Source organism: Canis aureus, chromosome 30 (genome assembly GCF_053574225.1).
Source record: "Canis aureus isolate CA01 chromosome 30, VMU_Caureus_v.1.0, whole genome shotgun sequence".
Classification (NCBI taxonomy): Eukaryota; Metazoa; Chordata; class Mammalia; order Carnivora; family Canidae; genus Canis; species Canis aureus.
The window spans coordinates 40894258-40919993 of NC_135640.1; the positions used below are offsets into that span (position 1 = coordinate 40894258).

Consider the following 25736-nt stretch of genomic DNA (forward strand, 5'->3'; position numbering starts at 1 on the left):
GCAGCACTCAGCACCCGGCACCCGGTACCCTCCACGTTCCCTGCTGCCTGGCCCCCTCCATCTCTGAGGCCAGCAATAGGGAATCTCTTACATGTCGGATACCCGTATTTTTTTTCCTTTGGAGAAGGAGAGGGAGAGATAGAATCTTAAGCAGACTCCCTGCTGAGTATGGAGCCCCTGACACAGGGCTCGATCTCATGACCCTGACATCATGACTTGAGCCGAAATCAAGAGTCAGATTCCTAACTGACTGAGCCACCCAGGCACCCCTCAAATCCCTGTACTTCTGAATCTCTCTGGCTTCTCTTCTGTGACAGCCTGAGGAAAATCTCTGCTTTTAATGAGCTCACCTGAATGGTGACAACCCCCTCCTGCCAAATGACACAATGCAGACCCAGCAGTGCCACTTCATCTCATTCACAGCTTCCAGCCACACTCAAGGGGCTGACAGGGTTGTGCACACCAGGGGGTGGGACTCCTGGGGCCACTTAAGGTCCTGCCTACCGCAGGTATGAGCCACCCATGGGAGGCTACAGTTATGAAGAGGTGTTTCCCCACCTGCTGTTTTCCAGGGGAAGCACTACTGGACAGTGGCATCAGAGTCACCTCCGTCTTCACCTCCCCAGCCCTCCGCTGTGTGCAGACAGCCAAGCACATCCTGGAAGGTCGGTGAGAACTGCAGGGAGCTCTCACGTAGCCTTGACCTTGTGGTTATTCTCCACGGGCAGAGGGGAGTGAATGGGGTAAGATTTGGACGAGTGGCGACGTGTGGCCATGTAGGGCACAAGAGGGTCACGGAGCAGCCCTCCAGGAGCTGTTGGCAGGCACTGAGCCTGTCAACCTTTCTGGAATGCCAGGATTGTAACTGAGTGCCAGGAGCCTGTCATCACGCTGTCCACCTTGGGCCTGCATCTGCCATATGTGTTAAAAAAAAAAATCTGAGGAGGGGCAGTCAGAACCCAGAGTTCTGGGAATGGCTGTGGTGCCTTCTGAGCCCAAAGCCCGTGGCTCTTGCCAGGGCAAGGGGATTGGCTACTGGGAGCTGCCCAGCACCATCAAAGGCTGGTGTCCATTGGGAAGCCACCGGCAGGCCTCCTGCAGCTTCGGCCTTCAGGAAAAAAGACATTTCTTGCCAGAGAAGGGCAGCCTGTTCTGGGGGCCTTGGTTCTGCACCTCCCGCTGGACCCCTGCCCTGCCCTCTTGTGTGGGGAAGGGGGGGGCGTGGTGTAGTTCACAGGGCAGTAGCACAGGCCACTGCTCCACAACGGTGGGACGGAAGGCAAAGCAGGTGGACACAGACGCAGCAGGTGTGCAAACGTGGGGAGGGGGCTTCCCTCCACTTCCTCAGAGGCAGAGGGAGTCGGGCCAGCAGCCGGAAGTGAGGATGGGAAGGCCTTCTGGAGGTTTGGGGCGCCGAGGTGCTATGACATACCTATCAGGTCACGGTGGGGAGATGGAGGATGGCCACCGGGCGGCCTGACGAAGGGCCCACCGAGGTCAGCGAGCACGACTTTACATGGAGACCCGCCCACCAGCTGGGCCTGGGGCTTTCCTGCGGGCACAGATGTGGGGGGCAGGTGGACAGCTGGATCTCACGACGGGCGGGCTTGAGAAGTGCGATGAGAAGCTCCCAGAAATATTCCCTGATGGGGATGACGTCAACGCCTCTAATAGGATCCCCGATGGACTCTGAGTCCTTGTTGTTGTCATGATGCCCAAGGGAGTCACCAGCTTGTAAAGCCCGCGTCCCTTCAGAAAGAGGAGGGCGCTCAGCCTTCTTCCCCGGTCCTGGAAGCATCAGGACGTGTGAGATGCTAACCTGCTACCCTTAATTTCAACGCTGTGTCAGTGGCCGTCCGGATGGACCGTTTCCCAAAGCATGACCCACTCTGGCTGCAAGGTGGCTCCGCAGAAGGGGTGGCCACATCCATCTGGGAACTTCTCCCACTGTTCCTTCACGTGACCTATTCACGGTGGACACGGGTGCTCCACAGGCTAGAGAGAGCTCAGGAGTCCGGTTAGACCATGGAGCTCCCTACCTAAGCCTGCTCTGTCTGGCAAAGGAACCTGCTCCACGGACCTGGGATGCAATTTGGGAACAGATTTTATTCCCAACAGTTGAGCTTAATGACATTTACTCCACTTGAAATGAAAACATTCAGGTCTTCCTCATAGGCCCTGCTCACAGAGCTGGCCTTACATCACAGGTCTTCTCCTAGTCGAGGTATGAAATGCTCGGGAGGGGTAGCTGGGAGAAGTCAGGTGTCCCGAGGGAACTTCGCCTTCTGCACAGTCTGGGCTGTTTGTCAAAGTGGTGCCTCAATGTGACTAATGTGCTCCCCAATCTTTTCCATGGATTATTGGGTTGGCCAATGTGGTGTGCTCTCGCTTTTGGCCGAGGACCGGACCCGGTGCTGGTCTGGCTATAGAGTTGTATTGGACCATCAAGGTGAGCGCCAGGGTGAGCCCAGCGCTGGTGGTGGCTCGCAGTCCTGGTCCCTTCCTGATGGACAGGCATCACCGCTCCTCGGATACCTTCCAACAGCCCGGTGGGTTTTGACTCAGAAATAGCATGGCTAAATAAATAAATAAAATCTAAAAGTCAAATAAATAAATAAATAAATAGCATGGCTGTGAGTAATCACAGAACAATACTTGCCAAGAAAGAAAAAAAAATGCCACTTTTTAAAAAAGATTTATTTATTTATTTGGGGAGAGGGAGGGGCAGAGAGAGAGAATCTCAAGCGGACCCCCACCCCCGAGTGTGGAGCACAATGTGGGGCTCAGTCTCATGACCCTGAGACCATGACCTGAGCCAAAATCAAGAGTAAGATGCTTGGGATCCCTGGGTGGCTCCATGGTTGAGCATCTCCTTTTGGTTCAGGGCGTGATCCTGGAGACCCGGGATCGAGTCCCACGTCGGGCCCCCTGCATGGAGCCTGCTTCTCCCTCTGCCTGTGTCTCTGCCTCTCTCTGTGTCTGTCATGAATAAATAAATAAATTTTTTTTTAAAAAAAGAGTCAGATGCTTAACTGACTGACCCACCCAGGTGCCCCCTCACCCCCCAAAAAAACCCACTTTTTTTTTAAATGGGTATAAGAAGAGACTCACGTGAAAAGCAAACTGAACTTGGAAGGTGACAAACACTCGTATTCTGTTGGCCACAGAGCTCAAACTGGAGAAAAAAATTAAGATAAGAGTGGAACCCGGAATCTTTGAGTGGACAAAGTGGGAGTCCGGCAAAACCACCCCGACCCTCATGACCCTGGATGAGCTGAAAGAGGCGGATTTCAACGTGAGCACGGATTATAGGTAAGCCGTCCCCTCGCTTTCTGCCCGGGGCGGGGGTGCTTCTCTGGGTCTCGTTCAAGAAGGCATATTCACACCACTTGTTAAAGATGGTAAGGAAGCCTGTATTGGAGGGGAGGGCGCTGCACGGGGGAGCAGAATGGGACCGGCTGCAGCATAACGAGGACGAGTGGGGGTGTTAGCAGAAGAGCGGGGTGGGGGGTGCAAAGGTATTGCGGGGGGATCGCTCCATAAACTGCCCCAGCAGCAGCTTGCGGAAGGCAGGCCAGAGTGCAGGGAGTGCCGGGACATCACCTGGGGGTGGCGGGGCACGGCGGGGGGCTTGCTCAGGTATGGGGGGGGAGCCCATACCATGGGGAGGGGGGCTCCAGTTTCACGGTGTTCGCCGGAGTCTTGCTACTGAGTCTACACGGTTGGACACGGAAGCCCAGCCGCGGGCCCGGGAGACGCGGGCTCCAGGAGCCTGGCTGGGGTGCGGTCAGGGAGCCAAGTTCCCTCATCCTCTGCCCATGGCCGACTCTTTGCCATCACAAAACCCTCCTGGCACTCGGGGAGGGCGCTGCTGGAGATCAGACGCCGGCACTTTGCGGTTTGGGGACACGCCGCCCGGCTGCACACCCTGCCTCGAGGTGGGGCCCCCGGGCCGGGCTTCTCCTTCTCCAGGGGCCGCGGGCACGCGGGCCACGGCGTGGCAGGCTCCTCTCTCTCCTCCTCAGGCCTGCGTTTCCTCTCGCCTCCCTCCTGCCAGCTGAGAGCTACGACGAGTATGTGGACAGGTGCGCGGTGAGCGTACAGCACATCATCAGCACCTGCCCACAGGACGGTAAGTGCCTCCCCGTCCCCGGCAGGGCCAGCAACCCCCCCCCCCCAGGCACTGGCCCATTTTACGCACCTAGGAATGCCCCCCACCTCCTCCTCACCCCCCGCCCCGACCGTGTTGCGTGGCGGCCTCTGCAGGAGCGGGGCGCGTAGACACATGTCCCGTGCCGCCCCGGGGACCCGATTCCAAGACTGAGAGCCGACGGGACCCGGGACAGCGGGTCAGCACAAACCACGCACATCTGCTTCCTAGGGAATGAGAGCCTAAGGATGGAAGAGCCAGGTGTCAGGTCGCGTTTGAATGCCGCTTGGCACAGGGCGTCGGTACGCGCAGATGGTTGGGACCATCAGAAAAATTTCAATGTGGAATCTGAGTGTGGGAATACCCAAGAAACCGAGTGGATCCTGTTAGGTGTTGGGGGGGGGGGAGTCCTCATGTGGAAGGGCCAGGGCAGGGGCGCACTTGGATGGTGGGCGACGCGCGAATGTCACAGCGTGCGGCTCCAGGATGCCTCGGGCCCACCTTCGGGCCTCTCTGGGGATCTTCGGAAGTGTCCATAGTAAAAAAAAAAAAAAAGTTGAAAACTAACCCTTAAAAAAATGTAAGTTGGCAAGCGTGTCTGGTTGGTCAGCGATGAGTCGGACAGCAGATGCAACACTGTGGGGAAAACCTACGTGGAGGGGGCGCACGCACTCCCCTCGGGGAGTCCGAATATTTATTGTTAGGAAAAGGAGCACAACATCTGGAATATTAGGAATTTTGAAGAACGTGAAGAAGCGTCTGGTAGGCGGTGAGAGGCCGCCGGGCCCGCCTCCCCTGCCCTGGGTCCTGCCCACCCCTCACCCCAAGATGCAGGCGGAGGTGTCGTTGGCAGGGGGCGACCGTCTGGGCTCTCAGGGACAGCAGAGCACCTGGCCTCCCCGGAGAGCCGCTGGCGCCCCTGGGGGACGCGCTCCCAGACTCCCTGCGGGGAGGCACCCGAACCTCGCCGTAGCCGGCGCCCCCAATTTTGCCTGGCTGGCACCCTGGGAAGGCTACTATCGGAAACCACATCTCAGTGGCATTTGGTTGGTTACCGAAGTCCCGTTCGTCCCCGTGACCACGTCGAGGCACCACAGGACAAAGATGATGCCGGAGCCGTCCCCGCCTGGCCGGGGCCCCGCCTTGGCCCGACACCCTCCAGCTGATGACTCCAAGCCTGTCCTGAGCTGAGATTTGGTGTCCCCAGGATGCTCTGCCCCCCTGAGGACCCCCTAGAGGGGCGAGCCTTCTGGAACACACGCGGGGATCTGCTCTAGCAGCTCCGGCGCCCGCGGGGCCCCGTGTGGGTGCTGCTCACCTGCGCGGGGAACACGGCCCCTCTGGCCCCCGTGCCCGACGGGGAGGACGAGCAGGATTTGGAAGCAAACAGCGCCCCAGAGGGGAGCGCGTGAGCAGGCGGGAGGGGGACCGGTGTGGCAGGCGGCGGAGGGGGAATGGAAAACTCAGGTGGGCTGGAGGGTGAAAGCCAACACCTACGGGTCCCCGCGCGGGGGGCCCTTCCCAGACGTCACCTGCTAACTGCGCACCGCCCTGAGCAGACAGTGACCCTCGTGACTCGGAAGCCCGGAAGGCTGAAGCCCGCCTGCCCAAGTCACCGAGAGTCCAAGCTGGTCCAAGCTGTGCGTCCCCGCCCCAGACGGCATCTTGGCCACCGCACTGTGACTTCGGAGGCCGAGGCTACAGGAATGAACAGGAAAACACATCAGGGCTTCGGCCACGTTGGAGAACTTGGAGTCGAGTTAGGAGGCAGGCAGCGTGAACGGATTGTTCTGCGTCCGCCCTCGCCTGCCGCGGAGGCCCGCCCCCGACCCCGTCCCCCAGGTGGATCCAGTGGGTCCCCCCGGCCGGAGACTCGCTCCACCCGTGGACTCAAGCGTGAGGCGTCAGCAGGCTCATGGTGGCCACCTGGCTGCCCACTGTCTAGCTAAGGGACCCGGCCCGGCCAGCAGCCACCGCTGCGTCCTGCAAGAGGCAGCAGCCTAGATCCCGGTGCAGTCCCACCCCTGAAGCTCACGGCAGGCGCCGACACCCCCAGACCGTGCCCGAGGATGTGATGTGCCCCAGACTATGCACACGTGGTTACCTGCCTGCCACACTGCCTCCTACCCGGGGCCTCTCAAGGCTTTGTGTGCCACAAGGTGTTTCCCCTGACAACTCTGGGGACCCTCGTTTTTTTTATAAAAAAAAGAAAACAAAAAGAAAAAGGCACTCCACGTGCCTCGTGTGACCCCAAGGTGTTCTCTCTCTCCAGTGGGCGTCATCCTGATTGTGAGCCACGGCTCGGCGCTGGACTCCTGCACGCGCCCGCTCCTTGGGCTGCCGCCCCGGGACAGTGGAGACTTCGCCCAGCTAGTGAGAAAGGTACGTGCCTGCCCCCTTCCTCTTTGGGCCAGGAAGTCCGGCACCCCGAGCACACAGGGTCATCGTGCTTCCTACTCAGAGTGAAAACAGGAGTCGGGCCCACCCAGGGCAGCAGGGACCACCCCACCCGCCCCATCTCCTGAGAACGTGCGCACCTGCTCTTCTGCAGCCCTGAGCAGGGGGCTGACGGGAGCTGTTTATCATCTTTAACATCATTATGGCAACTTTGGCCATTTGCTGCCCACATAATATAAAAAATTTAAATATATATATATATATATATATATATATATATATATATATATATAATAAGACCCGGTGATCCCTGGAAGTAGTTGAACAAATGGTCCAGTGAGGAGTAAGCCATGTGGACGCCAAGAGAAAGGACAGCTGCTGGCCTGGCTTGTTCTGGGGACTCGAGGGCCGGGGGCTGGAGGACAGAGAGGAAGCCACACCCTCTTGCCTTCGGAGTCAGGCCACCATGGAACACACAGGCCTTGCAGGAGCCCGCGTTCCCCGGGCCGGGCAGGGCTACGCAGATACTTACGGGTGACCCGCATGTAGAGGACAGTGGGAACTTTCCACCAGCCGGATGACCATCGCCCAGAGATGAATTAAGGCAGACACACGAGCGGCTCAGCCCCACCCCCTGCTCCTGCCCTGAGCATCTACTCAGGGCCAGACGGAGCCTACTGTCCTTGCCCTTTTTAAATCAATTGACTGATGATCTTGAGGCTGGGAGTGCAGCGGTACAGACAACAGCTGTGATGGGACATGGGTCCCTGAGCTGGTTCCTTGGGCAACATCGTCACAGGATCATGAGTGGCCACCGCTTGTTTGCAGAGGGACAGACCCCAGGCCCCGCCAGCCAACACGGGCTCTGTGCCTGTGCAAAGTCCTTGGCTCTCAGAGCCCGGCCCTGCCTGCCGGTGAAAGCCCGGTGCCCCCCCTCACGTGGGGGGTGAGTCAGAGCACCCTACCTGCATGCACCTTCCCTCTTCTCGTTCAGCTTCCTCTGGCCCTGAGTGGAAGCATGAGTCCCCTCCAAAGTATCTCCAAGGTGGGGCTTCCCAAATGTGACCCAGATATTCCCAAGCCCTTCGGGGTCCTGGGCCACCAACTGAATATAGGGCTCAAGCCTCCAGGCCATGCTGGGTGACGATGGATTTTTCTGGGGGTTCTCCTGGTGGCCCCTGCACCATCTGCTCCCCAAGTGTTGCTCTCGCCCCTGCGGAGCTCACTGTCTCCCTCCGTGTGTTCCCACGCTGCACGCTCCTGATCCTGCACCCTTCCCCAGGGTCCCCTGGGGCTTCAGGTCACCTGCATGACGGCCACCCTGCATGTGCCAGTTGCTGACAGAATGGCAAATCTGGTGCTATTGCAAAACCCCATTAGTCTTTGTGGCCAGATTTCCACCCTCTCCCCCAGTCCTTGGCCTCCGCTTCTCAAGATGCCAGCCTTGAATTTCCAAATTCCCACGACTTTCTTGTCCTGATGGTTTGGTGTCCACACACCCCCACCTCCAAATAAGCTGGACTTACTGCACGTATCAGAAATCTACCAAGGGGCCCTGGGAACCACCGACCTTCAAACCAAGGGCAGGTGGAAACAGACTGTTCACAACTGTCCCTTGCCTACCACACGGTGCTGCCCCCACATGTACACACGCACACACACGTGCACACATAGACACATTCACACGTGTGCACATATACATGCATGCACATACATGCTTGCACACATACATACCCACGTGCACACATACACACATGTGCACATATATAAGTGCACACAGCCATCCATACATACATGTACGTGCATGCATACACATTACACACATGCACACACATAGACACACGTGCACACAGACATTCACACATGTGCACAGTGCATGCATGCACACCTGAGCACGTGTATGTACATACACATATGCACACATAATCGTACATGCATGTGCGTGCATACACACATACATGTATACACATGTGCACACACACACAGTCTCTCTAAGCAGGAGAGAGCGTCCTGAGTCACTACCAGCCTCCACGGACGGCCCTGCTTGCTGGAATTTCTGCAAACTTTCTCTCACCAAGGAATTTCCAGGCATCAAAAGAGAGAAGACAAAAAAAGAAAACAAAACATGCAAACTGCAAACAAAAAGCCTTAGGAAAAAAAATCTACACGAACACTTTCATTTTGCAGATGAAGAGCTTGAGGTCTGAAGTTTCATTTACTGGTTTTTTTCCGGGCTCTGAACGTAATGCCGGTACCTTTCTGTGATGCTAAATTTGAGAAAGCAAGTCAGTCCTCAGGCCTGGGCTTCTCAGCCTGGGCCCTGCTGAGCTTCCGGCAGGTGCTTCCGTGTCGGGGGGCACGGCCTTCCTGAGCGCTGCAGGCTGTTAGCGGGATCCCTGGCCTCTGCCCCTGCCAGCAGCACCCCAGTGCGACCAACAATAACGTCGGCAGGCGTTTCCCCGTCCGTGGGAGGGGGCCGCCCCAGGACGGCTGCGGGAGCCGCGGGCATGTGGCTAAGGCAGCACTGCCAGCGTGGACCCATCACGCCCGCCTCCTGGCCCAGCAGGACCTGCCGCGTGGCTTTAGAGTGACCGTAAAATCGATTGACCTGCCATGAAATATTAACAAGTGATTAAAAACTCCGTCCTAGATTCCTTCTCTGGGCATGTGCTTCTGTGAAGAAAATAAAGAGGAAGGCAAATGGGAATTGGTGAACCCTCCCGTGAAGACGCTGACCCACGGCTCGAACTCGGCGTTTAACTGGCGGAACTGGCTGGTGGGCCGCTAGGCGCCGCGTCCACGCTCCGCTCGGTGCCGCCGTGAGCGCACCAAGCTCTTGGCGGAGCCCGGGCGGTGCCGGCATCCGACGGTGTCCGACGCTCCCTCGATGTGATTTGTTGATGCACGAAATGCACTTTTAGATCCCCGGATGTTTGCCTTCGGCGGTCACCGTTGCACCTGCCACTGGTGGACTGTCACCCTGTGAGCGCAGCCCTCGTATCCTGGGGACCTGCCACGTGGCCCGGAGAGAAGGAGCCACCGTGACCCTCCACGGGGGACCGGATGGATGTGCCCCGTCGATGTCCTTGTTCTATTCTCATCACCTTCTGGCTCCCTCCACACGGGCCCAAGGGGGTATGGAAGTCAATAAAATGCAACAGGAAACCACCTCCCTGCTGGAAATCGGGGAACCGCTGCTCGGTGTCCGCTCCTTGGTACTAGTGTCTCATTGCGGCGGGGACAAATCACCACGGAGCAGCCATTAGGGACGACACACAGTTTTAAAAACACGTGCACAGCTGAGTTCTGTTACAGCTCTGGGGGGGGGGAGGGGTCAGGAAAAGACAGGTCGGGGGCTGCCTTCCTCCCAGAGGCCCTGGCAGGTGGGGGCGTCTGGCCCCTTGCCCCTTGCCCTCCTGCCTCCTTCCGAAGCAGCAGCATCTGCAAGCACCAACCCCCTTCGCTTCCACCACCACGTGACCTTCTGCCTCCGACCCCGTCCCCCTTTTGTAAGGTCTCTTGGGATTACAGGAGGCCAGTCTTCCATCTCTAGATCCACAGCTGAATCCCATTGGCACGGTCCCCCCCTTTGCCCTGTAAGGGACACGATCACAGGTCTGGGATAAGGATGGATATGGCTTTGGGGCCAACTCCATCCCCCTTGCCCCACACGTTGGGCTGCTTGTACCGGGGCCCCAGTATAAGGATGTGAGACACCCCCGCGCCCTCAGTGCAGGCCTGCCCCAGCTTCTCCCTTTCCCCGTTTTGGTCCAGTGGAGAGGGAGGTGGCTTTGCAAATGGGGGGAGCATGTCCTGCCCTGATTCACAGGAGAGACCCACCAGCACGGGGACACCTGCCTGGATACCGTCAATCCAGTGGTGCCTCTGACTCTCGGACAGTTGGCCCAGGTGGGTGATGGGGGAGTCTCTCCCGTGGCGTCCTCCCCCGCCTGCCCCCTGCTGGTCACACCTGTCCCGACCACCAATGCGTCCCAGACAAAATCCCACCACGGCCCAGTGAACCCCCGACTGGCCTTCCTCCCCTCCCGCTGTGCTCTAGGCCTATGGCTGCATTGTCATGGTTTGGGACCGTGGTTGACCTGTGCCTGGCCGCTCACAGAGCAAGGATGGAGGCTGGCAGGAAGTGCGGGCCTTGCCCCCTGCTGTCTCCCAGGCGAGGCTGGGGGCACGGGGTCCAGGGAGCTCATGAGGAGCAGAGAGGGTGGACCCCGGAATCCAGACGGGGAAGCAGCCACGTTACAAAGAACACACAGGCCACGCAAAAGCTCTTGGCTTTGGAGTCCCACACCCTGGGAGAAAGACAGAGTGTCCGTCCCTTATTTCACTTCACTCGTGATGTCATGTTTCTGGCTCTGAATGTAAAGGAGTCTGCAGGTGACACAGAACGAGAGCAGGGGACAGCCCACTCACAGGCTCCCACATCTGGTCCCCATCACGTCACAGGCTTAGGGAAATAACCCTGCCTGCCTCCCAGCAGGTGCTGCCAGGAAGCAAACGGGCCCTGGGGCTGGGGAGGGCAGCCCCTCCCACGGAGGCCGCACCTGCCTCCGAGCACCTGGACAGCTGCCCCTTTTCTGCAGCAGGTGCAAGGTGGGGAGCAAGGCTCCCATGTTCTCCCCAACATCACTAATCAGGACGATGAATAAAAACTTCACTTTTTCAAGCAAGTGGAGTTTAGATAGTGGCCCCTTCGTGGGGGGTGGTCCCTGGGTGCCTGGTTCACCCCGTAGGGGGTGAGGCTGCAGAGGTCACATGCCCCCCCGGGGAATGAAGGGGGGCCCACCCTCCTTGCTGGGCTGCTGATGGGGTCTTGCAAGAGACGACGAGATGGGTTCGAATCTCAGATGCCAAGGTCAGGAGAGCAAGAAGCTCCATTTTCTTTATATTCTGTGATTCTGGGTCTGACCAGCCCCTCCATTCTGATGCAAGGGAGGGAAAGCCCAGTCCTGTCCCTTTTAGCTCCCAGGATGGGCCTCCCTGTAAGGAGGGGGCCCTGCGATCAGAGCATCAGAGCCGCGTTGGGGAAAGGGAGGGTTGGGGTTCATCTCTGGTTGGTGCAAGTTTTCAATTTTTCCAGGAAGTGGGAAGCCCAGAAACAAAGGTCGGCGGCAGGGCCCGAGACTGGTGAGGCTGCCCTGCCCCCTGCTGACGGGCCTGCACACGCCCGGGCCACCGCCCCCGCCGCGCAGCATCTCTGCTTCCCTCCCCTGGGGCTGAAAACCAGGCCTGGAAAGGACCTGTCCTCGGTTGGCACCTGCTTGCCTCCCCTCATTTGTGTCCCCGAGCCTGTGGCGCAGGGAGGGAGGCCTCTCCCGGACTCCCCACCTGCTCTTTCAGAAGATGGAAGGGATGGGGGATGCCCTTGGGGCCAGGCAGCCAAGGATTCGGGAGCCTGAGCCCGGGCTGATGGGGAATCTGGAGCCTCCAGGGGACACGTCTGTGGTCGCAGGTCTGGGGCCACCGTCGCCTGGAAACACCCTCTCTCTGTGCTGAGAAACAACCATCGTAATTTCCCACTGAAGCAAGTCTTATTTTAGAACCAAATTTGAGATTTGGGGTTTTTTCTGGGGGGGGGTCTGGTCCACGTTGGTGACTTTTATGGGTTAAATTGTGTGTCCCCAGAATCCCTAAGTTGAAGTCCACACCCCCAGCTCCTCAGAATGTAGCCTTATTTGGAGGCTGGGTCTCTTAAGAGGTGGGTAAGGGGAAGCGGGGTGGCCAGACGCAATCTGACCGGTGTCCCTATGAGAAGAGATCAGGACACACGCATGGGACAACCAGTGAGGACATGGGGAAGACGGCGTCACATGCCCGGGAGAGAGGCCTCGGGAGAAGCCCACGCCTGGGTCTCGGACCTCCAGCCTCCGGACTGTGAGATGACGCGTTTCTGTCGTGCTCCTTCGTCACAGCAGCCCTAGGACAACACAGTGCATTAAACACGTTGGCATAAACACCACAAAATACAAGCCTCTGAACAGCTGGCTGGGCACCGGCCACATCGTGCAGCTCGGCGTAAGGTGTGCGGCAACGGCTCCATCACCCAACAGGTTAAATACCCACCTCCACGCGCTTCCTCTCCTGACCTTTTCTTGTTTTCCTTCCTTTTTGGACTTATTTTTAAGCATTAAACATAAAAGTCTGACCTCCCGTGGGCGAGTTAGGTCGGTGTGAGGAGTAAAGGCAGGAACGCGGGCCCCCCAGGCGCCCTCCCGCTCCCGGCGTTGGGGAGGAGCCTTACTGCTGGGCTCTGTGGGCTCCTCTGCCCCCCGCCACTGGGTGTTCTGGGAGCCTCAGGGGCTCGCAGGTGCTCAGGGGTCACACAGCCCCCAAGCTTCCTCATGGAAGAGAGCCCACTGCCTTTCTCAGCCCTCGAGTATGGAGGCTTTGCCAACCTGCCCATTGGGAGAAAGACCAGGTACCCACCTGGGGTCACCACCCAGTGTTCCCAGAGCTGCTGTCTCCTCTGCAGGGCCAAGCTGGGCGGAGCGGGGGCAGGGGTTCTTCTCCACCCTGAGCCACTCTGTCACCTGGTTTCAGGGGCTCACAAAACCCTACAGACAGCCCTAGCTGGCACCTCCATCCTACAGGCCCCCAGCTCAGTCCAAGGAGCCACGGAGGGTAGAGGTGGGGAGCACAGAGAGTAGAGCCCCCTCCCTGCAGCTTAGACACTGACAGCAAGCCATCAGTACCCGCAGATGCCAGGATCACAGACCTGGAGCCCCAAGAAAATCAACCGAAATCCTAGGACCACAAGAAGAGCATCCAGTAAGCACCTGAGCTCCAAGATGAAGCTCAGACGTCGATGGGTTTCATGTACACCAGCATCATCAGGAGACATGGTGACAGATGACATCCCATGTACACGGCAGCGACATCAGGACATGAAATGCCCAGGACGTTTGAATGGAAGACGCCTGAGAACAGAAACGTGCCATCGTGGGGCACAGAGGAGACCGGTCTGGTTGGACAAGCACAGTAAGGGGGACACGGCCCCACATTAATCCACAAAATGCTCACCGAGGCCTCCTGGGTGCCCATGACTCGTTGCACAGCTGTGTGTCCCGGGGTTCAAGACCTCAGCACTGCGGACGTCTGGGGACAGTAATTCTGTGCTGCGGGGGGAGGGGGGTGCCCTGTGGGGTGTTCAGCAGCACCCCTGGCCTTGACCCAGGAAGATGCCCCTTTGACAGTTAACACTAATAACCAGAAATGTCTCCAGATCTTGCCAAACACGCCCTGGGGAGCAAAATCGTGCCCATCGAAAACCCCTGACGAGTTCCCTGGGCCCTGGTCCCAGCCCTTGGGCGCACGTGACAGCACAGGGGTGCGGGGGGAGCTGGCCTAACTCCTTCACAGCCTTGCGGAGTGTGCACGCTGTATGTCGATCTTGAGGGCGTGATGCTCCGAAGGGCACGGCTCTGTGAAATGAGGACACGGGACATCCAGGCACACGAACCCGGCCTTCGGAAGCTGCCGGTGCAGACGCGAGCCTGGGTGGGGACGCGCGGGGGGCCGGGGCGCCAAGCCCAGCGAGAGTCTGCGGGGCCTGCCGTTCTGCGGCATCCGATGACAGACGAGCCTTGTTGGTGGCATTTTTGTCCGTGTGACCAACCCCACCCAACCCCCGCAACACACACACACCTCCCAGCTTCTAGATCTGGAAAGTGTGCCTCCAACATCAGAAGGCTGCAGAGTCCTCGGGCCGGGGCCGGGGCCTGATCCCAGCACAGCTGAACACTACGCAGAGGCGTCCCCGTCCTGCGCCTCCCACGCGTCCCACGGGCCCACACATGGTGCACGCACGCGGGTGGATGGACTCCCGACAAGTAGTTTCCATTAACAAAGGAGACATTCATCGGTCAACGTATATGAACACCGACGAGAGAAGTGTTCGAAGGAGCTGCGTCGGGCCTCGGGAGCCCCGAGTGTGGCCCCATTCTTTCTCTTGCCCGCCGTGACCTTAGGCAGGACGTCTGCGGGCCTGGCGACAGCCGAGGAAGGGTTGTGGCCCAAGCAGCGAGCAGTGAGCGCGTTTGTGGGGTGTGCTGCTTTCCAGGGCTGATTCTCCGCCGCCGACGTTTCAACAACTGATTCCCAAAATGCTTGGAAATGTGGAAATCAGCCTTGGTGAGCTGCTAGCAGAGCCCACGGCTGCCAGCAGGCACGGGCGTTGTTCCTTGGGGAGGAGACGCCGGGGCGGGCCGGTCCGGGACCCCCACAGCGGGCACTGCAGGCTCTGCTCGCCTCCTGCCAAGGAAACCACAGTCTCCCGGGCGAAGGGGGGGGAAGAAGGAGAGAGATGTGAGCCCCGGGCAGGGTCAGGAGAGGAGCGACGGGGGACACTGGAGCCAGGAGGGAAGCAGAGCTGGGGCGGGGGTGCGGGTCACAGGGGAAAGGCTGGGGTCTGGACAGACGGTTCGATCCTGGGGTCCCTCCGAGCTCCCTGCCCGGCCCGCGCCTCTGGCGCCTGGACCATGCCTGGGAGGGACCCCCCCCCGATCGTCTCCCCAGCTTCTCTGTTCAACGGGACGCCTCTGCCTCTACTAGCCCCCTTGGCTCGGCCACACCAGGAAGCCCCACGAACCCAGCACGCTGGACGCTGGGAGCAAATTTGCAGGCGGGCGTCCGGGTGAATTATGAGAGACTTGGGGGATTTTACAGACGCTCCATCGCACGTGTAACCGGGACCCAGCTGTGTCAAAAGGTGTTCGCAAGTTGCTGCAGAACATTTCAGCCCAGTTTGCTTCCAAGCAAATGCCACTTCCAGCTGTTGAGAACCATTTGCTCCTAAAACTTAAGCTCCCCAGAATAAGCTAAGAATCACAAACACACACACACACACACACACACACCATCTTCATAGCGAAGGCTGCAAACAAAGAAGCTCTCTAAGAAGACATTCGGAAAATGAACGATCTCCAAGTACCCGGTTTCTCCTTCTCTCCCCAAAAGTGTGTTTCTTCGCCTGAACTCATTGATCTTTCATGGCGTGCCATCCTTAGGGAGGTGAAAACTCCCTCAGTGCAATAAACCAAAGTAGTTTCCAAAGAAGCTACCGCACAAAACCAACCTAAACCCCAAAGGAGAAATGCCCGTGAGCCGGCCAGCTGCCGGGGGCCCCCCCCACCCCAAAAGCCTCCCAGAAGGGCAGCGCAGTCCAGGTTAGTGACGGATTTTGGAACATGTGCATCTTATTTGCCCTCAGGGGTTCAGGGGTCCTTGGACCGCTTTGCTGTCCTTTTTTTTTTTTTTTTTTTTTTTTTTTTTATTTATGATAGTCACACACACAGAGAGAGAGAGAGAAAGAGGCAGAGAGAGAAGCAGGCTCCATGCACCGGGAGCCCGACATGGGATTCAATCCCGGGTCTCCAGGATCACGCCCTGGGCCAAAGGCAGGCGCCAAACCGCTGCGACACCCAGGGATCCCCTTTGCTGTCCTTGATCTGGGCACGGCGAGCAAGGCCTGAGCGTGTGCCCTGGTTCAGCAGCAGGGGCCCCCAGAGCACCTTACCCGGGGAACTATAACCAGCCCTGGGGAAAGGTGAGGAAACCCCCAAATAAGTCATTCACTATCTTGCTTCTCAAACACTCGTGCTCCGTTGGGCATCAGCTGGAGCTTGTTAGGAATGCAGAGGCCCAGGCCTCTCACCGGCCCGCTGGACCAGAGGCTGCATTCTAGCACCGTGAGCTCTGAGCCCAAGCTCTTGCTGCCCCAATCCAGATGTGGGGGAAAAACCACATCATTCCCCCACAGGCGATGTGGGGGGCGCGCCTCTGCCCACGGCGGCCTGCTCCGCTCTCACAGGACTGGGCCGGGGTGGGCCAAGGTCCCAGCGGCGGGCGTCCAGGCTGCGACTCCCAGGGGTGCCCTGGCAAGTGGGGCTGCCTGGGTGCATCCCAAGCAAACTGCTTACCTCCCTTCAGTTTGTTACTCAGTAAAATCCCAACTACGGGGTAGCTAGGGGCGTGGATACAGTTTCACCTGGTGGTCATTCCGTCCTCCCGACGGCCGGGGAAGAGGACCGCTGGACGGACGTGCATCCAGCGACAGGGCTCAGGCAGTGGAGAGGTGCCCCAAGGGTGCACGCACGGCGCGGCTCGGGCTGGGCCTGAGCGATGCAGCGGGCACAGGGTGGGCTCACGAACCTGGCAGCCGCCCCCCAGACTCTACCTCCCAGAAACGTTCCTTTAGCTGTAGTTGTGGAGCGTCTACACTGTGCCAGGCTCTGTGCCAAGGGCTACATATGCGGTGGCCGAGCTGGATGCCTTCCAGTCACCTCTCTGCCCTCAGGCTGACCCGTCTGGACACATCAGCCAGGCTCCCACCCCTCTGGGCTGATGGGGCGCGCAGGGCGGATGGCGTGGAGGAGGAGGGCGGTGGGATCCATTTCCACAGCTCGCTCCCTTGTGAGGTTTCCCTCATCTTTGTAAATAGTTCCTTCCAAACTGTCCTCACCTGGGTGTGCTCCTTCCTGCTGCGACCTTGTCATCCGGACAGGAGAGGCTCAAGAAACAGCCCCTCCCATTATCAGATCCTGGATTACTCACACGTGCAACGGGTACGTGGTCATCTCCTTGCTGCTTGGGGGAGGGTGTAGGTCCCCCACAGCGTGCGTAGCACCCCTCTTGCTCACAGTGGCACTGGTGGTGGCAAGGGATGGGGGCACCCCTGTCTGTGGCTCTGTTACCATAGCAACTAGTAATAACCCAGACTGTGTGGCCACCGGGCCTCTTGGGGCCATGGAGGCACACACCCAGGGAGAGAGAAACCCAAAACCGTGGATACAGAAACAAGACCAAGCGTGGGGAGTCAGCGGTGCTCCTCCACTGGTCACCCGGCAGAGGAGCTGAGGACCAAGCATGGGTCTGATTGATTTTAAAGGAGGCAGAGCCGAGGGCCAATGGGGTGCTCCATCCCATCAGAGCACTTCCAGGGGAGGGTACTGGAGGAAGTGAAAGGTGTGGACACGCAGTGGAGACATTTGAGCAGAAATGGAGGAGAGGCTGAAGATTTGGAAAAGCAAATTCCCCTGAAGCCCCACTGTCTGCAAAGGGGCATCCCCTCCCCTCTCCCCTCTCTCTTCCCTTCCTCTCCTCTCCCTCCTCCCTCTCTCCTCCGCTTCCCTCCACTGCCCTCCCCCAAAAGCCTTCCCACACCTGCTCCTGGGGAGGCTGCCTCAGATCTGGTGCCAGTTCTCAGGACACCCACCAGCAGAAACCCGGGAGCAAGTGCCAGACCAGATGGGATGGAAGGAGCTGAGATTCGCTGAAGTGTCTGACACAGGTGCCTTGGCCTGGATTCCCATGTTGGGATTTACAGACCTGAAGGTGCAGGTAATAAGTTACCAGGTTGACTACCTGAGGCCTGAACAAAGACTGTGTAGAGTCAATGAGGTCAAGCTCTTTGAGGCGCTGGCCTGCCGTTTGGGACAGAAGTCAAAGGCTCGGGGACACAGAAGTATGGAAATGGATCCGTTCTTTGGGAGTGACTCATAGCTTCACCCCTGCGGGGGCCCAGAGGACAAGAAGATTGCAGGGGAGTCCTTACAGAGCCCTGGGCGGTGGTCCTCTGCAGCCTGGAGGGGATGCTGGGGGGCACAGGGCTGGCACCAAATTCTGATCTCAGCAGGAATAATGGGATCCCAGAGGGGAAGCAGTGCCCCCGCCCCACCAGCCACCAGAGACCAGGCCAGCCGAACCCCTCGAGAAGGCGCATGGAGAGCAAGGCAACAGCATCTTGACGCACTGGCACGTGTGCTGCTGGCTCCTTGCTCACAGGGTCCCCGAACACGAAGGAGATGCCTGCAAAATGCCGTGTGACCTGTTGAGGTGTGAGAAGCCCTGGTCGGCCAACAAGGAACCTGACCGGTGACTCCTTCCCAGATCCCAGACCTAAGCCAGTTTCCTACACCCTGTTCACACGTCTCATGGGGAGACACTTCACCAGGAGTTGCCCTGTGTTGGGAGTGTCATCTGTGTCCTGCTCGGATCCCAGTCTGAGGACAACTTCCATTCCCATGGGGACAGTAGTCGTTCCACAGGCCATGATAACAATAAATACATTAGGAAGCTCTCCTTACCCGAGGACAAGGGGACAAAGAAAAGCCACCCCAAGACAGTCCAGGTAAAACAGAAACCCAAATTCAAAGTACACAGTGAAAGCTTCAGCTTGATTATAGACTCTGTCTTGATAAAATAAAAATGATGAGCATAGGTCACCTTTACCTTGTACTTACCAAGAGGTAAATTATGCAAAATCATAGCTGCGCCCCGCCAAGATTTCATACCAAGCTGATTAGAGTTGCCGCCTTCCCCAGCGGTGGGCTTTCCCACCTCAGCCTGGAACTCCCTGATCGGCGCTAGTGGGCGGCCGGCATGACGAGACCCACGGCCCTCGCGCGGGAAGGTGACCTTGCCTGAAACGACTCTTCATCTTTCTCCAATAACTTCCTTGTCCCGTCCATTTCTGCCGACAGAAGCCTTCCATTCTGTACAACTCCTCGGAGCTCCCTTGCGTTTGTCAGGTGGGATGCAGCCCTGATCGTGAATCCTCCAACAAAGCCCATTAGACCTTCAAATTTGGTTGACTTTTTCTTCTTTTATCATCCTAAAATCCTTGTGATGTCGTAGGTGATAGGAGATATTTGGTGTATGACCCTGGTTCCTGGCACGAAGCTCCTAGATCTCCTGGGGGTTTCTGGGTGATAGGAGCATCTCTTGTTCTAACAAGGTGGCTCGGGATGGCTCCCGGATGGCCCAGAACTGAGACCAAACCAAATCAGCAAGCAAGAACTGGCATCTGGGCACCTGGCAGGAGAGCCCTGAGAGGCCGGATCCCTGGTTAGAAAGAAGGGTGCTTAGACAGGCTCCAGGCCATCCCTCTGGGTTGGTGAAGAGAAGAATGGGCGGGTGGAAGAGCTTGTCTGAGATGGGGCCCCAAGAGCCTCCTCACCCAGGAAGGCAATCATGCAGGGCAGGATGTAGCTGCCAGGACGGCTCCAGTGGAGGGAACAGCTCTGAGGAAACCAAGGCCAAGGAGACAAAGCCATGGGGCTGGTGGAGGCCAGGGGACTGCCTCGGCCTTGGAAATCCTGGAATATGAACCATTTCCACGTTGGGGTCAAGAGGAATGTCATAATCATTTCATTTGAGACAAAGACATTTGGCGAACAGAAGTCTGCTGTCCCCAACATCACACACACACGGCAGGCTCCGCACCTGGTGAGCTCCTTCTGGACCCAGCCCTCCTGGGGAACAGCTATGCAGTCCGCAGAAGTTACAAAACAAGGCCCTGATGCCAGTGGAGAGGGAACAAAGGGCAGCCAGCTTCTAGAAGAGAGCTGCTGGAAAAGCTGGTAAGCGGGACTTCCATTCCTGCGAACGCAGCCTGCAGCCGCACAGAGCGATCCCAGCCTCCACGGCCCCCGCCCGGCCCGAAGGGGCAGCCGCAGCCCCGGAAAATGAGCACAGAATCTAAGGAGCAGAAAAACCCAGAAAGGAAGACACTCAAATCCTATGGATACATCTGCCCGATTCGATGGACCAGACTTCGAGGTTCTGCTCATCAAGGACTCCGACCAAGAAAACCGAGGCGAGCCAGTGAATGACTGAAAACACGCCTCTGGTGGGGGACCTATTTCCAGAATAAAGATCTTTACAATCCAAAACGTAAGACAAGCCATTTAAAAACCGGAACAGTATTTGAACAGACGTTTCACAAAGCATGACATGTAAACACCCCAAAAGCACGTGCATGAACGCGCAGTATCACTTGCGTTAAGCTCAAAAGGGCAGGGGGGGACGCGACTGACAAACCTGAATAAAGATGTGTGGAGTGAGGGAATTCCATCAAATCATATCAGTGTGGGATTTCCCGATTTTGCTTACACGGTGGTCTCGTACGAGGATGTTCCTATTTTCATAAAATATACCCTGAAACACTTGGGCGTATCTTACCCTCAAATGATTCTGCAGAACGTACCATCTACCATAGCCCACTCCCCCGTGGTTCTACCCAGTTCTGCAGCAGTTACTGCAGTTGAGAGAAAAACCCTCTGAAGCCTGAGCTTAACACCAGCTTAGATTCCTTTCTTTCTTTTTTTAAAGATTTTATTTATTTATTCATGAGAGACAGAGAGAGAGACAGAGGCAGAGACACAGGCAGCGGGAGAAGCAGGCTCCATGCGGGGAGCCCGATGCAGGACTCGATCCCAGGACCCCGGGGTCACGCCCTGAGCCAAAGGCAGACGCTCAACCACTGAGCCACCCAGGCGTCCCTTAGATTTCTTTCGAAGTCAGCATGACTGTACGTACATCTTGTTCAAACTAAAAGCCTGACTTCCGGCGCGCCGCCCACGCATCGTGCACTTGCTCTGTGAATAAGCGAAAGGAAAACCATTTTGTCCTTGAGATACCTATCGATGCTCCTGCTCCCGCATTCCTTTACGATAAAACGCGTGATTCCTGCCTGTATGCGAAACTATGAATTTTGAGAGTTTACAGGATGAAAAAAAAAACAAAAAAAAAAGCACATAACCCTGTAAAAACTGTCCATTCTCATTTCTTCTGTGCAAAGAGCGTGTTTCCTAGGCAGCTGTCCTAACCTGGGCTCGAAGAAAACTCTTCTTTCTTTCTTTTAGAGATTCTAAAAGGTTTGCTCACCTTGTGTCGACACAGCCAAACACCATCCAGAAGCAGATGACGTGTCATTGGAAGGTCAAAAGTAGCCTCACCCCAGGTCACAGGATGTACCTCATTCACCTGGCTTCGCCCCGACGCACGGGCATCTTATTATCTCCCGCCGTCACAAGAAGGGTGAGCTCAGTGCAGTAAGATATTACGTGCGACAGAGACCACATTCACGCAACTTTCCTCATGCTATGTTGTTATAATTGTTCCACGTGGTTATTAGTTACTATTGCTAATCTCTTACGGTGCCTGGGTTATAAGTTAAACCTTCTTATGTGTATGTATGTATAGAACAGAGTCTAGACAGAGTTCTAGTCTTCACCAAGGGTCCTGAGATGGTACTTTTGGAACACGCCAAGGCCGTGCCTTGTCAGTTGAGTTGGGCATGGGTTTGACCGTGTGGGTTTCCAGAATATATGTATGTTCCTGGTTTGTAGTAACTTCCACATGTAACTCAGTTCTTGCCACCTGCTCTGGAAATAGCTCCCAGAAATACTCCTGCCACCCATTTTGGTGACTTGCCCAGCCTTCCGACACGTAAGTATGGTGAAGTAAGTAAGTATGGTCAGACCTCCATCTCCCTTTGTCCCGTGGGGCCAGCCCCACATCTGTGGGAGTGGAGGAACGAGGTTTGAAGTTTGAGGAGCACAGCTCCAGGCTCTATTCTGTGCATATTACTTCAATCACCAGACACATAAAGTTGGACTCTCTCCTGTCCGGAACGTGATGATGCAGCATGTACAATATTGGTGCAAATCACACACAATAGGATTTTATCAGACTGTATGTTGGTGGTGCACAATCCTGAGGCAGTTTCATGAGCCCCGAGATGTGGGATGTGAAGGTCAATGCTTTATCCCCCTCGAAGGTCAGTAATTATAATCCACACTAAAGGAACAGCTGTGATGACCTCACTAATCTCCCTATGGGAAATCTTTATTTTTTAAAGATGTTATTTATTTATTCATGGGAGACACACACACACAGAGAAAGAGAGAGGCAGAGACACAGGCAGAGGGAGAAGCAGGCTCCACGCAGGGAGCCTGATGTGGGACTCGATCCTGGGTCTCTAGGATCATGCCCCGGGCTGAAGGCAGCTCTAAACCCCTGAGCCACCCAGGGATCCCCTCCCTATGCGAAATCTTGCAAAATTATTGTCATAGGAAGAGGCAAGAGTATGCTGACAAAAAAAAAGTACAAGTGTTAGAATATCAATATTCTAATAGTTTTCTACATGTGCTATCTGTGGATTTGCCAGCTTTTTTTTTTTTTTTAGTGTGAAATTTTTTTTGGAATTTCTAGTTCTAAAAGAGTGTCTTAATGCAATTTTATATTCATAATGCTCTGTGCGTTTTTGTACAGAGGCCTGGATCATAACGCATTGTTCTTAAAGGGGGCCCATGTTTGGGGACCTAATGACCAGATGCAGAGTATGGTGCTGGGCATGTCAACTACAGAGAGCATTCTGCGTGAACTGAAGACACCGCCCTCCAAGTGACTCTGGGGATGGAGGAGGATGGGTGATGTGAAGCTGGGGAGATGGGAGACGTGGGAAGGGGCTCTTCCAGAAGTGTGTGGCTTCACAGTGGTGCTGGGAGAGCCAGGAGGGACCCAGACAGTGTGGGTGTGGACTAGGCGTCAGCCCCCCACCCATCGGGGGACCTGAAGGGTGTGCACCCCAGAGCAGAGCCATGCCTTGGGTAGCCCTGCCCCTCAACCATCTGCAGGGACCCCTGAAATCCATGCTAGGATGTTGAAGCCAAAGGAATGGGCAGGAGCGCCCCCTCTAATGGCAGCTGATGGTTTCTTGCCCAAGCCTAAAGTTTATTTTTTTAAGACTTCCTTTCTTCTTTCCTTCCTTCCTTCCTTCCTTCCGTCCTTCCTTCCTTCCTTCCTTCCAGAGAGAGAGAGAGAGAGAAAGAGAGAGAGCTGGGGAGGGAGGAGCAGAGGGATAAGCAGACTCCATACTGAGCATAGAGCCTTACGTGAGGTTTGGTTCCACGACCCTGAGATCATGACCTGAACTGAAATCAAGAGTCAGATACTCAACCAACTGAGCCCCCGCAGGTGCCCCACCCAAAGTCTACCTACCTTGCTGTGTTCTGTGCACATTAAAAACAGAATTACTTTCTGGGTGTCTTTGTAGCTCTCTCGAGGCAGATTTGAGAGAAGCTTTAGTGAGTAGTTACTCTACCAGCACAGCCAAAAGGCCACTCCCATGAGCCACCTCCCGCAGAGTTGGGGGTACGGGGGTACGTGACCTCTTTCTTTATCCCAGGAGAAAACAGGGCTGCACAACCACAGTCGAATAACCTGGAGACTTCTAGCTTAAGGAACCCACAGAGGCTCATCCATAAACAAAGGATGAGGAAGAAATTTATTCATATCATACACTACTTAACAACTAAAAAGAAAGAATAATAATGGATTAGCATAAACTAGCCAAATAACAGAGCGTTTTTGTGATACGATCTCCTATTATTCCCGCTTCCTTCACCTCACTCTGGCAGCTCTGATTGTTTACTTTCCTCTTCTTCAAAACTAACAATGCCTAAGGGGAGAAAAGAACCATGAGTATATTCCAGAATTTTCTCTTTTGAAATTCTGTGTGCTAACAGATCTTTTGCAATGAATAATATTATAAATACTAAGCACTTATGGGGCCAAAAAATACAACGTTGAATTTTATCTTATACAGACTTTCGTAGTTTTTCTTTGGTACCAGAGTTAGGAGTTCGTTGGGCAGTCAGGGAGTCAGGGCCAGGGTCCCCAACAAGAAAATACGGAGTCAGGACAGCTAAGATAAAACGGCACCGACATCCTATTTTGTAGGTTAGACGGGACCAGACTAGCATTCTGCTCTGCAGCCTTTGCAGAAGTGACTTCTGCAAAAGTCCTAAAATAAGACAATTAACCACAAATCATTTGTCAATATCACAGGTAAGGGGCAATTAAGACCTAAGCCCCCAAACGTAGCAAAATAATAATAATAATAATAATAATAATAATAATAATAATAATAATAAAACCATAAGCACATGGACATTAGCTTAGGTAGGTACGACTCAGCACACCCTGATGTTTGAGATAGCTCCTCAAAAGAGCTCATGAACACCCCTCAACTTAGGAACTCCAAGGGCAACTCTCTCGGGTCCCCTTCCCTCTCCGGGAGCTTTATACTCTTGCTCAATAAACTTTGCTTTGCTGCCCAGCACTCTTCGTCCCGTCTACCCCTTCATTCTCTGAAGTGATGTGACCAAGAACCCCGGGGCTAAGGGGTCACAAATCCTGCGACACCAGCAACAAACTTTCTCCGAAGAAGAAGCTTTCTCCGAAGAAACTGCTGAGGATATTCGCGTGAGAGTGAGCTCAGTAAGCACCTTTGCCTGCACACGCTGTCCAAATAGGACCAGCTTTACAAACGCGAGGCGTCACCGGGCGGCCCTCGCATCAACGAAAAGAAAGGCAGGGCCTGGCTACGTTCTGATAAGACACTATCTCAAAAGTATCATGAAATTCAGAGTTATTTTTTTCTTGTGAAGCAAACTCTGTAACTCTCACTGCTGGCGATGAAAAGAGATCAGTAGGGTGAACCTCAGACATAATATAGGAATCCTGTTAAATCTTGAGTTTTTGTGATTCTCATGCGATGTTTGCTACCCAGGCCCACTGTTTACTTAGGCCCGTTTTTCATTTAAGGCACTCTGACATGTTGGCGCCTACCTGGAAGGTGCCAGTAGCACTGTCCCTCCCCTCTGCCCACTGCCCTGCCCAGCCCCCAAGTCTCCAGACAGAGCCAAGTGTCCCCCAAGGACACAGCCCGGGAGCTAAAGGAAACGCCCCTTTGCCCGGGGCTGAATCACGAGTCCGCAGCTCAGGTGCCAGCTGGTCCTGAGGGCGTGGACTCGGCCTAGTTTCCCAGCCAGGCCCCAGAGACTCTCATCCTCAGTACTGCTCCTGCCTGTCCCCTCCTTCTGCTCCCACCCCTATGGCTTCTGGGTGCTAAGGCCTCACCTCCCGAGGGAGCCCCTGCCTCCTGCCTGCCTGGCCCCCAGGCACCCATCCCCACTGGCCCCCTTCACTGCACTCAGGGTCAAGTCCAATGCCATGGTGAGCCCTCAAAGAAAAGTCCATCAGAAAGAGGTTTATCTCCTCACTTTCTTGGCCAAGTGACCTGCCCTGCTCCCCATACCCCCCCCCTGTCCTCAGACTTGCACTCTCCCCTGGGGGGATTTCCCTCTGGTTGCTCCCTTCGCACCACTCCAGCCTTGCAACTCGCCTGAGGTATGTCCTCTCAGAAATACCTCTGCAGCTGCCCCAGTTGCTCCTTGCACCTTCCTATACACAGCAGTCAGCAACAGTCACACAGCAGGCACACAACAGGCACACAGCAGTCACATAGTGGTCACACAGCAGGCACATAATGCTCATACAGCAGGCACATAGTGGGCACACAGCAGGCACATAGCGCTCACACAGC

General features: G+C 56.1%; 2 protein-coding genes across 7 annotated transcripts in view; one reads left to right on the forward strand and one right to left on the reverse strand.

Annotated features, from left to right (window-relative positions):
* Positions 1 to 9738, forward strand: part of UBASH3A (ubiquitin associated and SH3 domain containing A) — a 42352-nt gene extending 32614 nt beyond the window's left edge. The window contains exons 10-14 of one of the 2 annotated variants that reach the window (XM_077879304.1): positions 573 to 665; positions 3168 to 3312; positions 4026 to 4132; positions 6423 to 6532; positions 9198 to 9738. In XM_077879304.1, the coding sequence (XP_077735430.1) occupies positions 573 to 665; positions 3168 to 3312; positions 4026 to 4132; positions 6423 to 6532; positions 9198 to 9335 (593 nt within the window). In that variant the 3' untranslated portion in view covers positions 9336 to 9738. The remainder of the gene's footprint in view (positions 1 to 572; positions 666 to 3167; positions 3313 to 4025; positions 4133 to 6422; positions 6533 to 9197) is intronic. The other variant, XM_077879305.1, reaches the window with a different exon arrangement.
* Positions 3156 to 25736, reverse strand: part of RSPH1 (radial spoke head component 1) — a 39265-nt gene continuing 16684 nt past the window's right edge. Inside the window, exon 9 of one of the 5 annotated variants that reach the window (XM_077879310.1) lies at positions 3156 to 3175. In XM_077879310.1, the coding sequence (XP_077735436.1) occupies positions 3171 to 3175 (5 nt within the window). In that variant the 3' untranslated portion in view covers positions 3156 to 3170. Of the gene's footprint in view, positions 3176 to 11421; positions 12483 to 18051; positions 18390 to 20726; positions 20941 to 23619; positions 23808 to 25736 lie in introns of those variants that run through there. The other 4 variants (XM_077879309.1, XM_077879306.1, XM_077879308.1 and 1 more) reach the window with 4 other exon arrangements.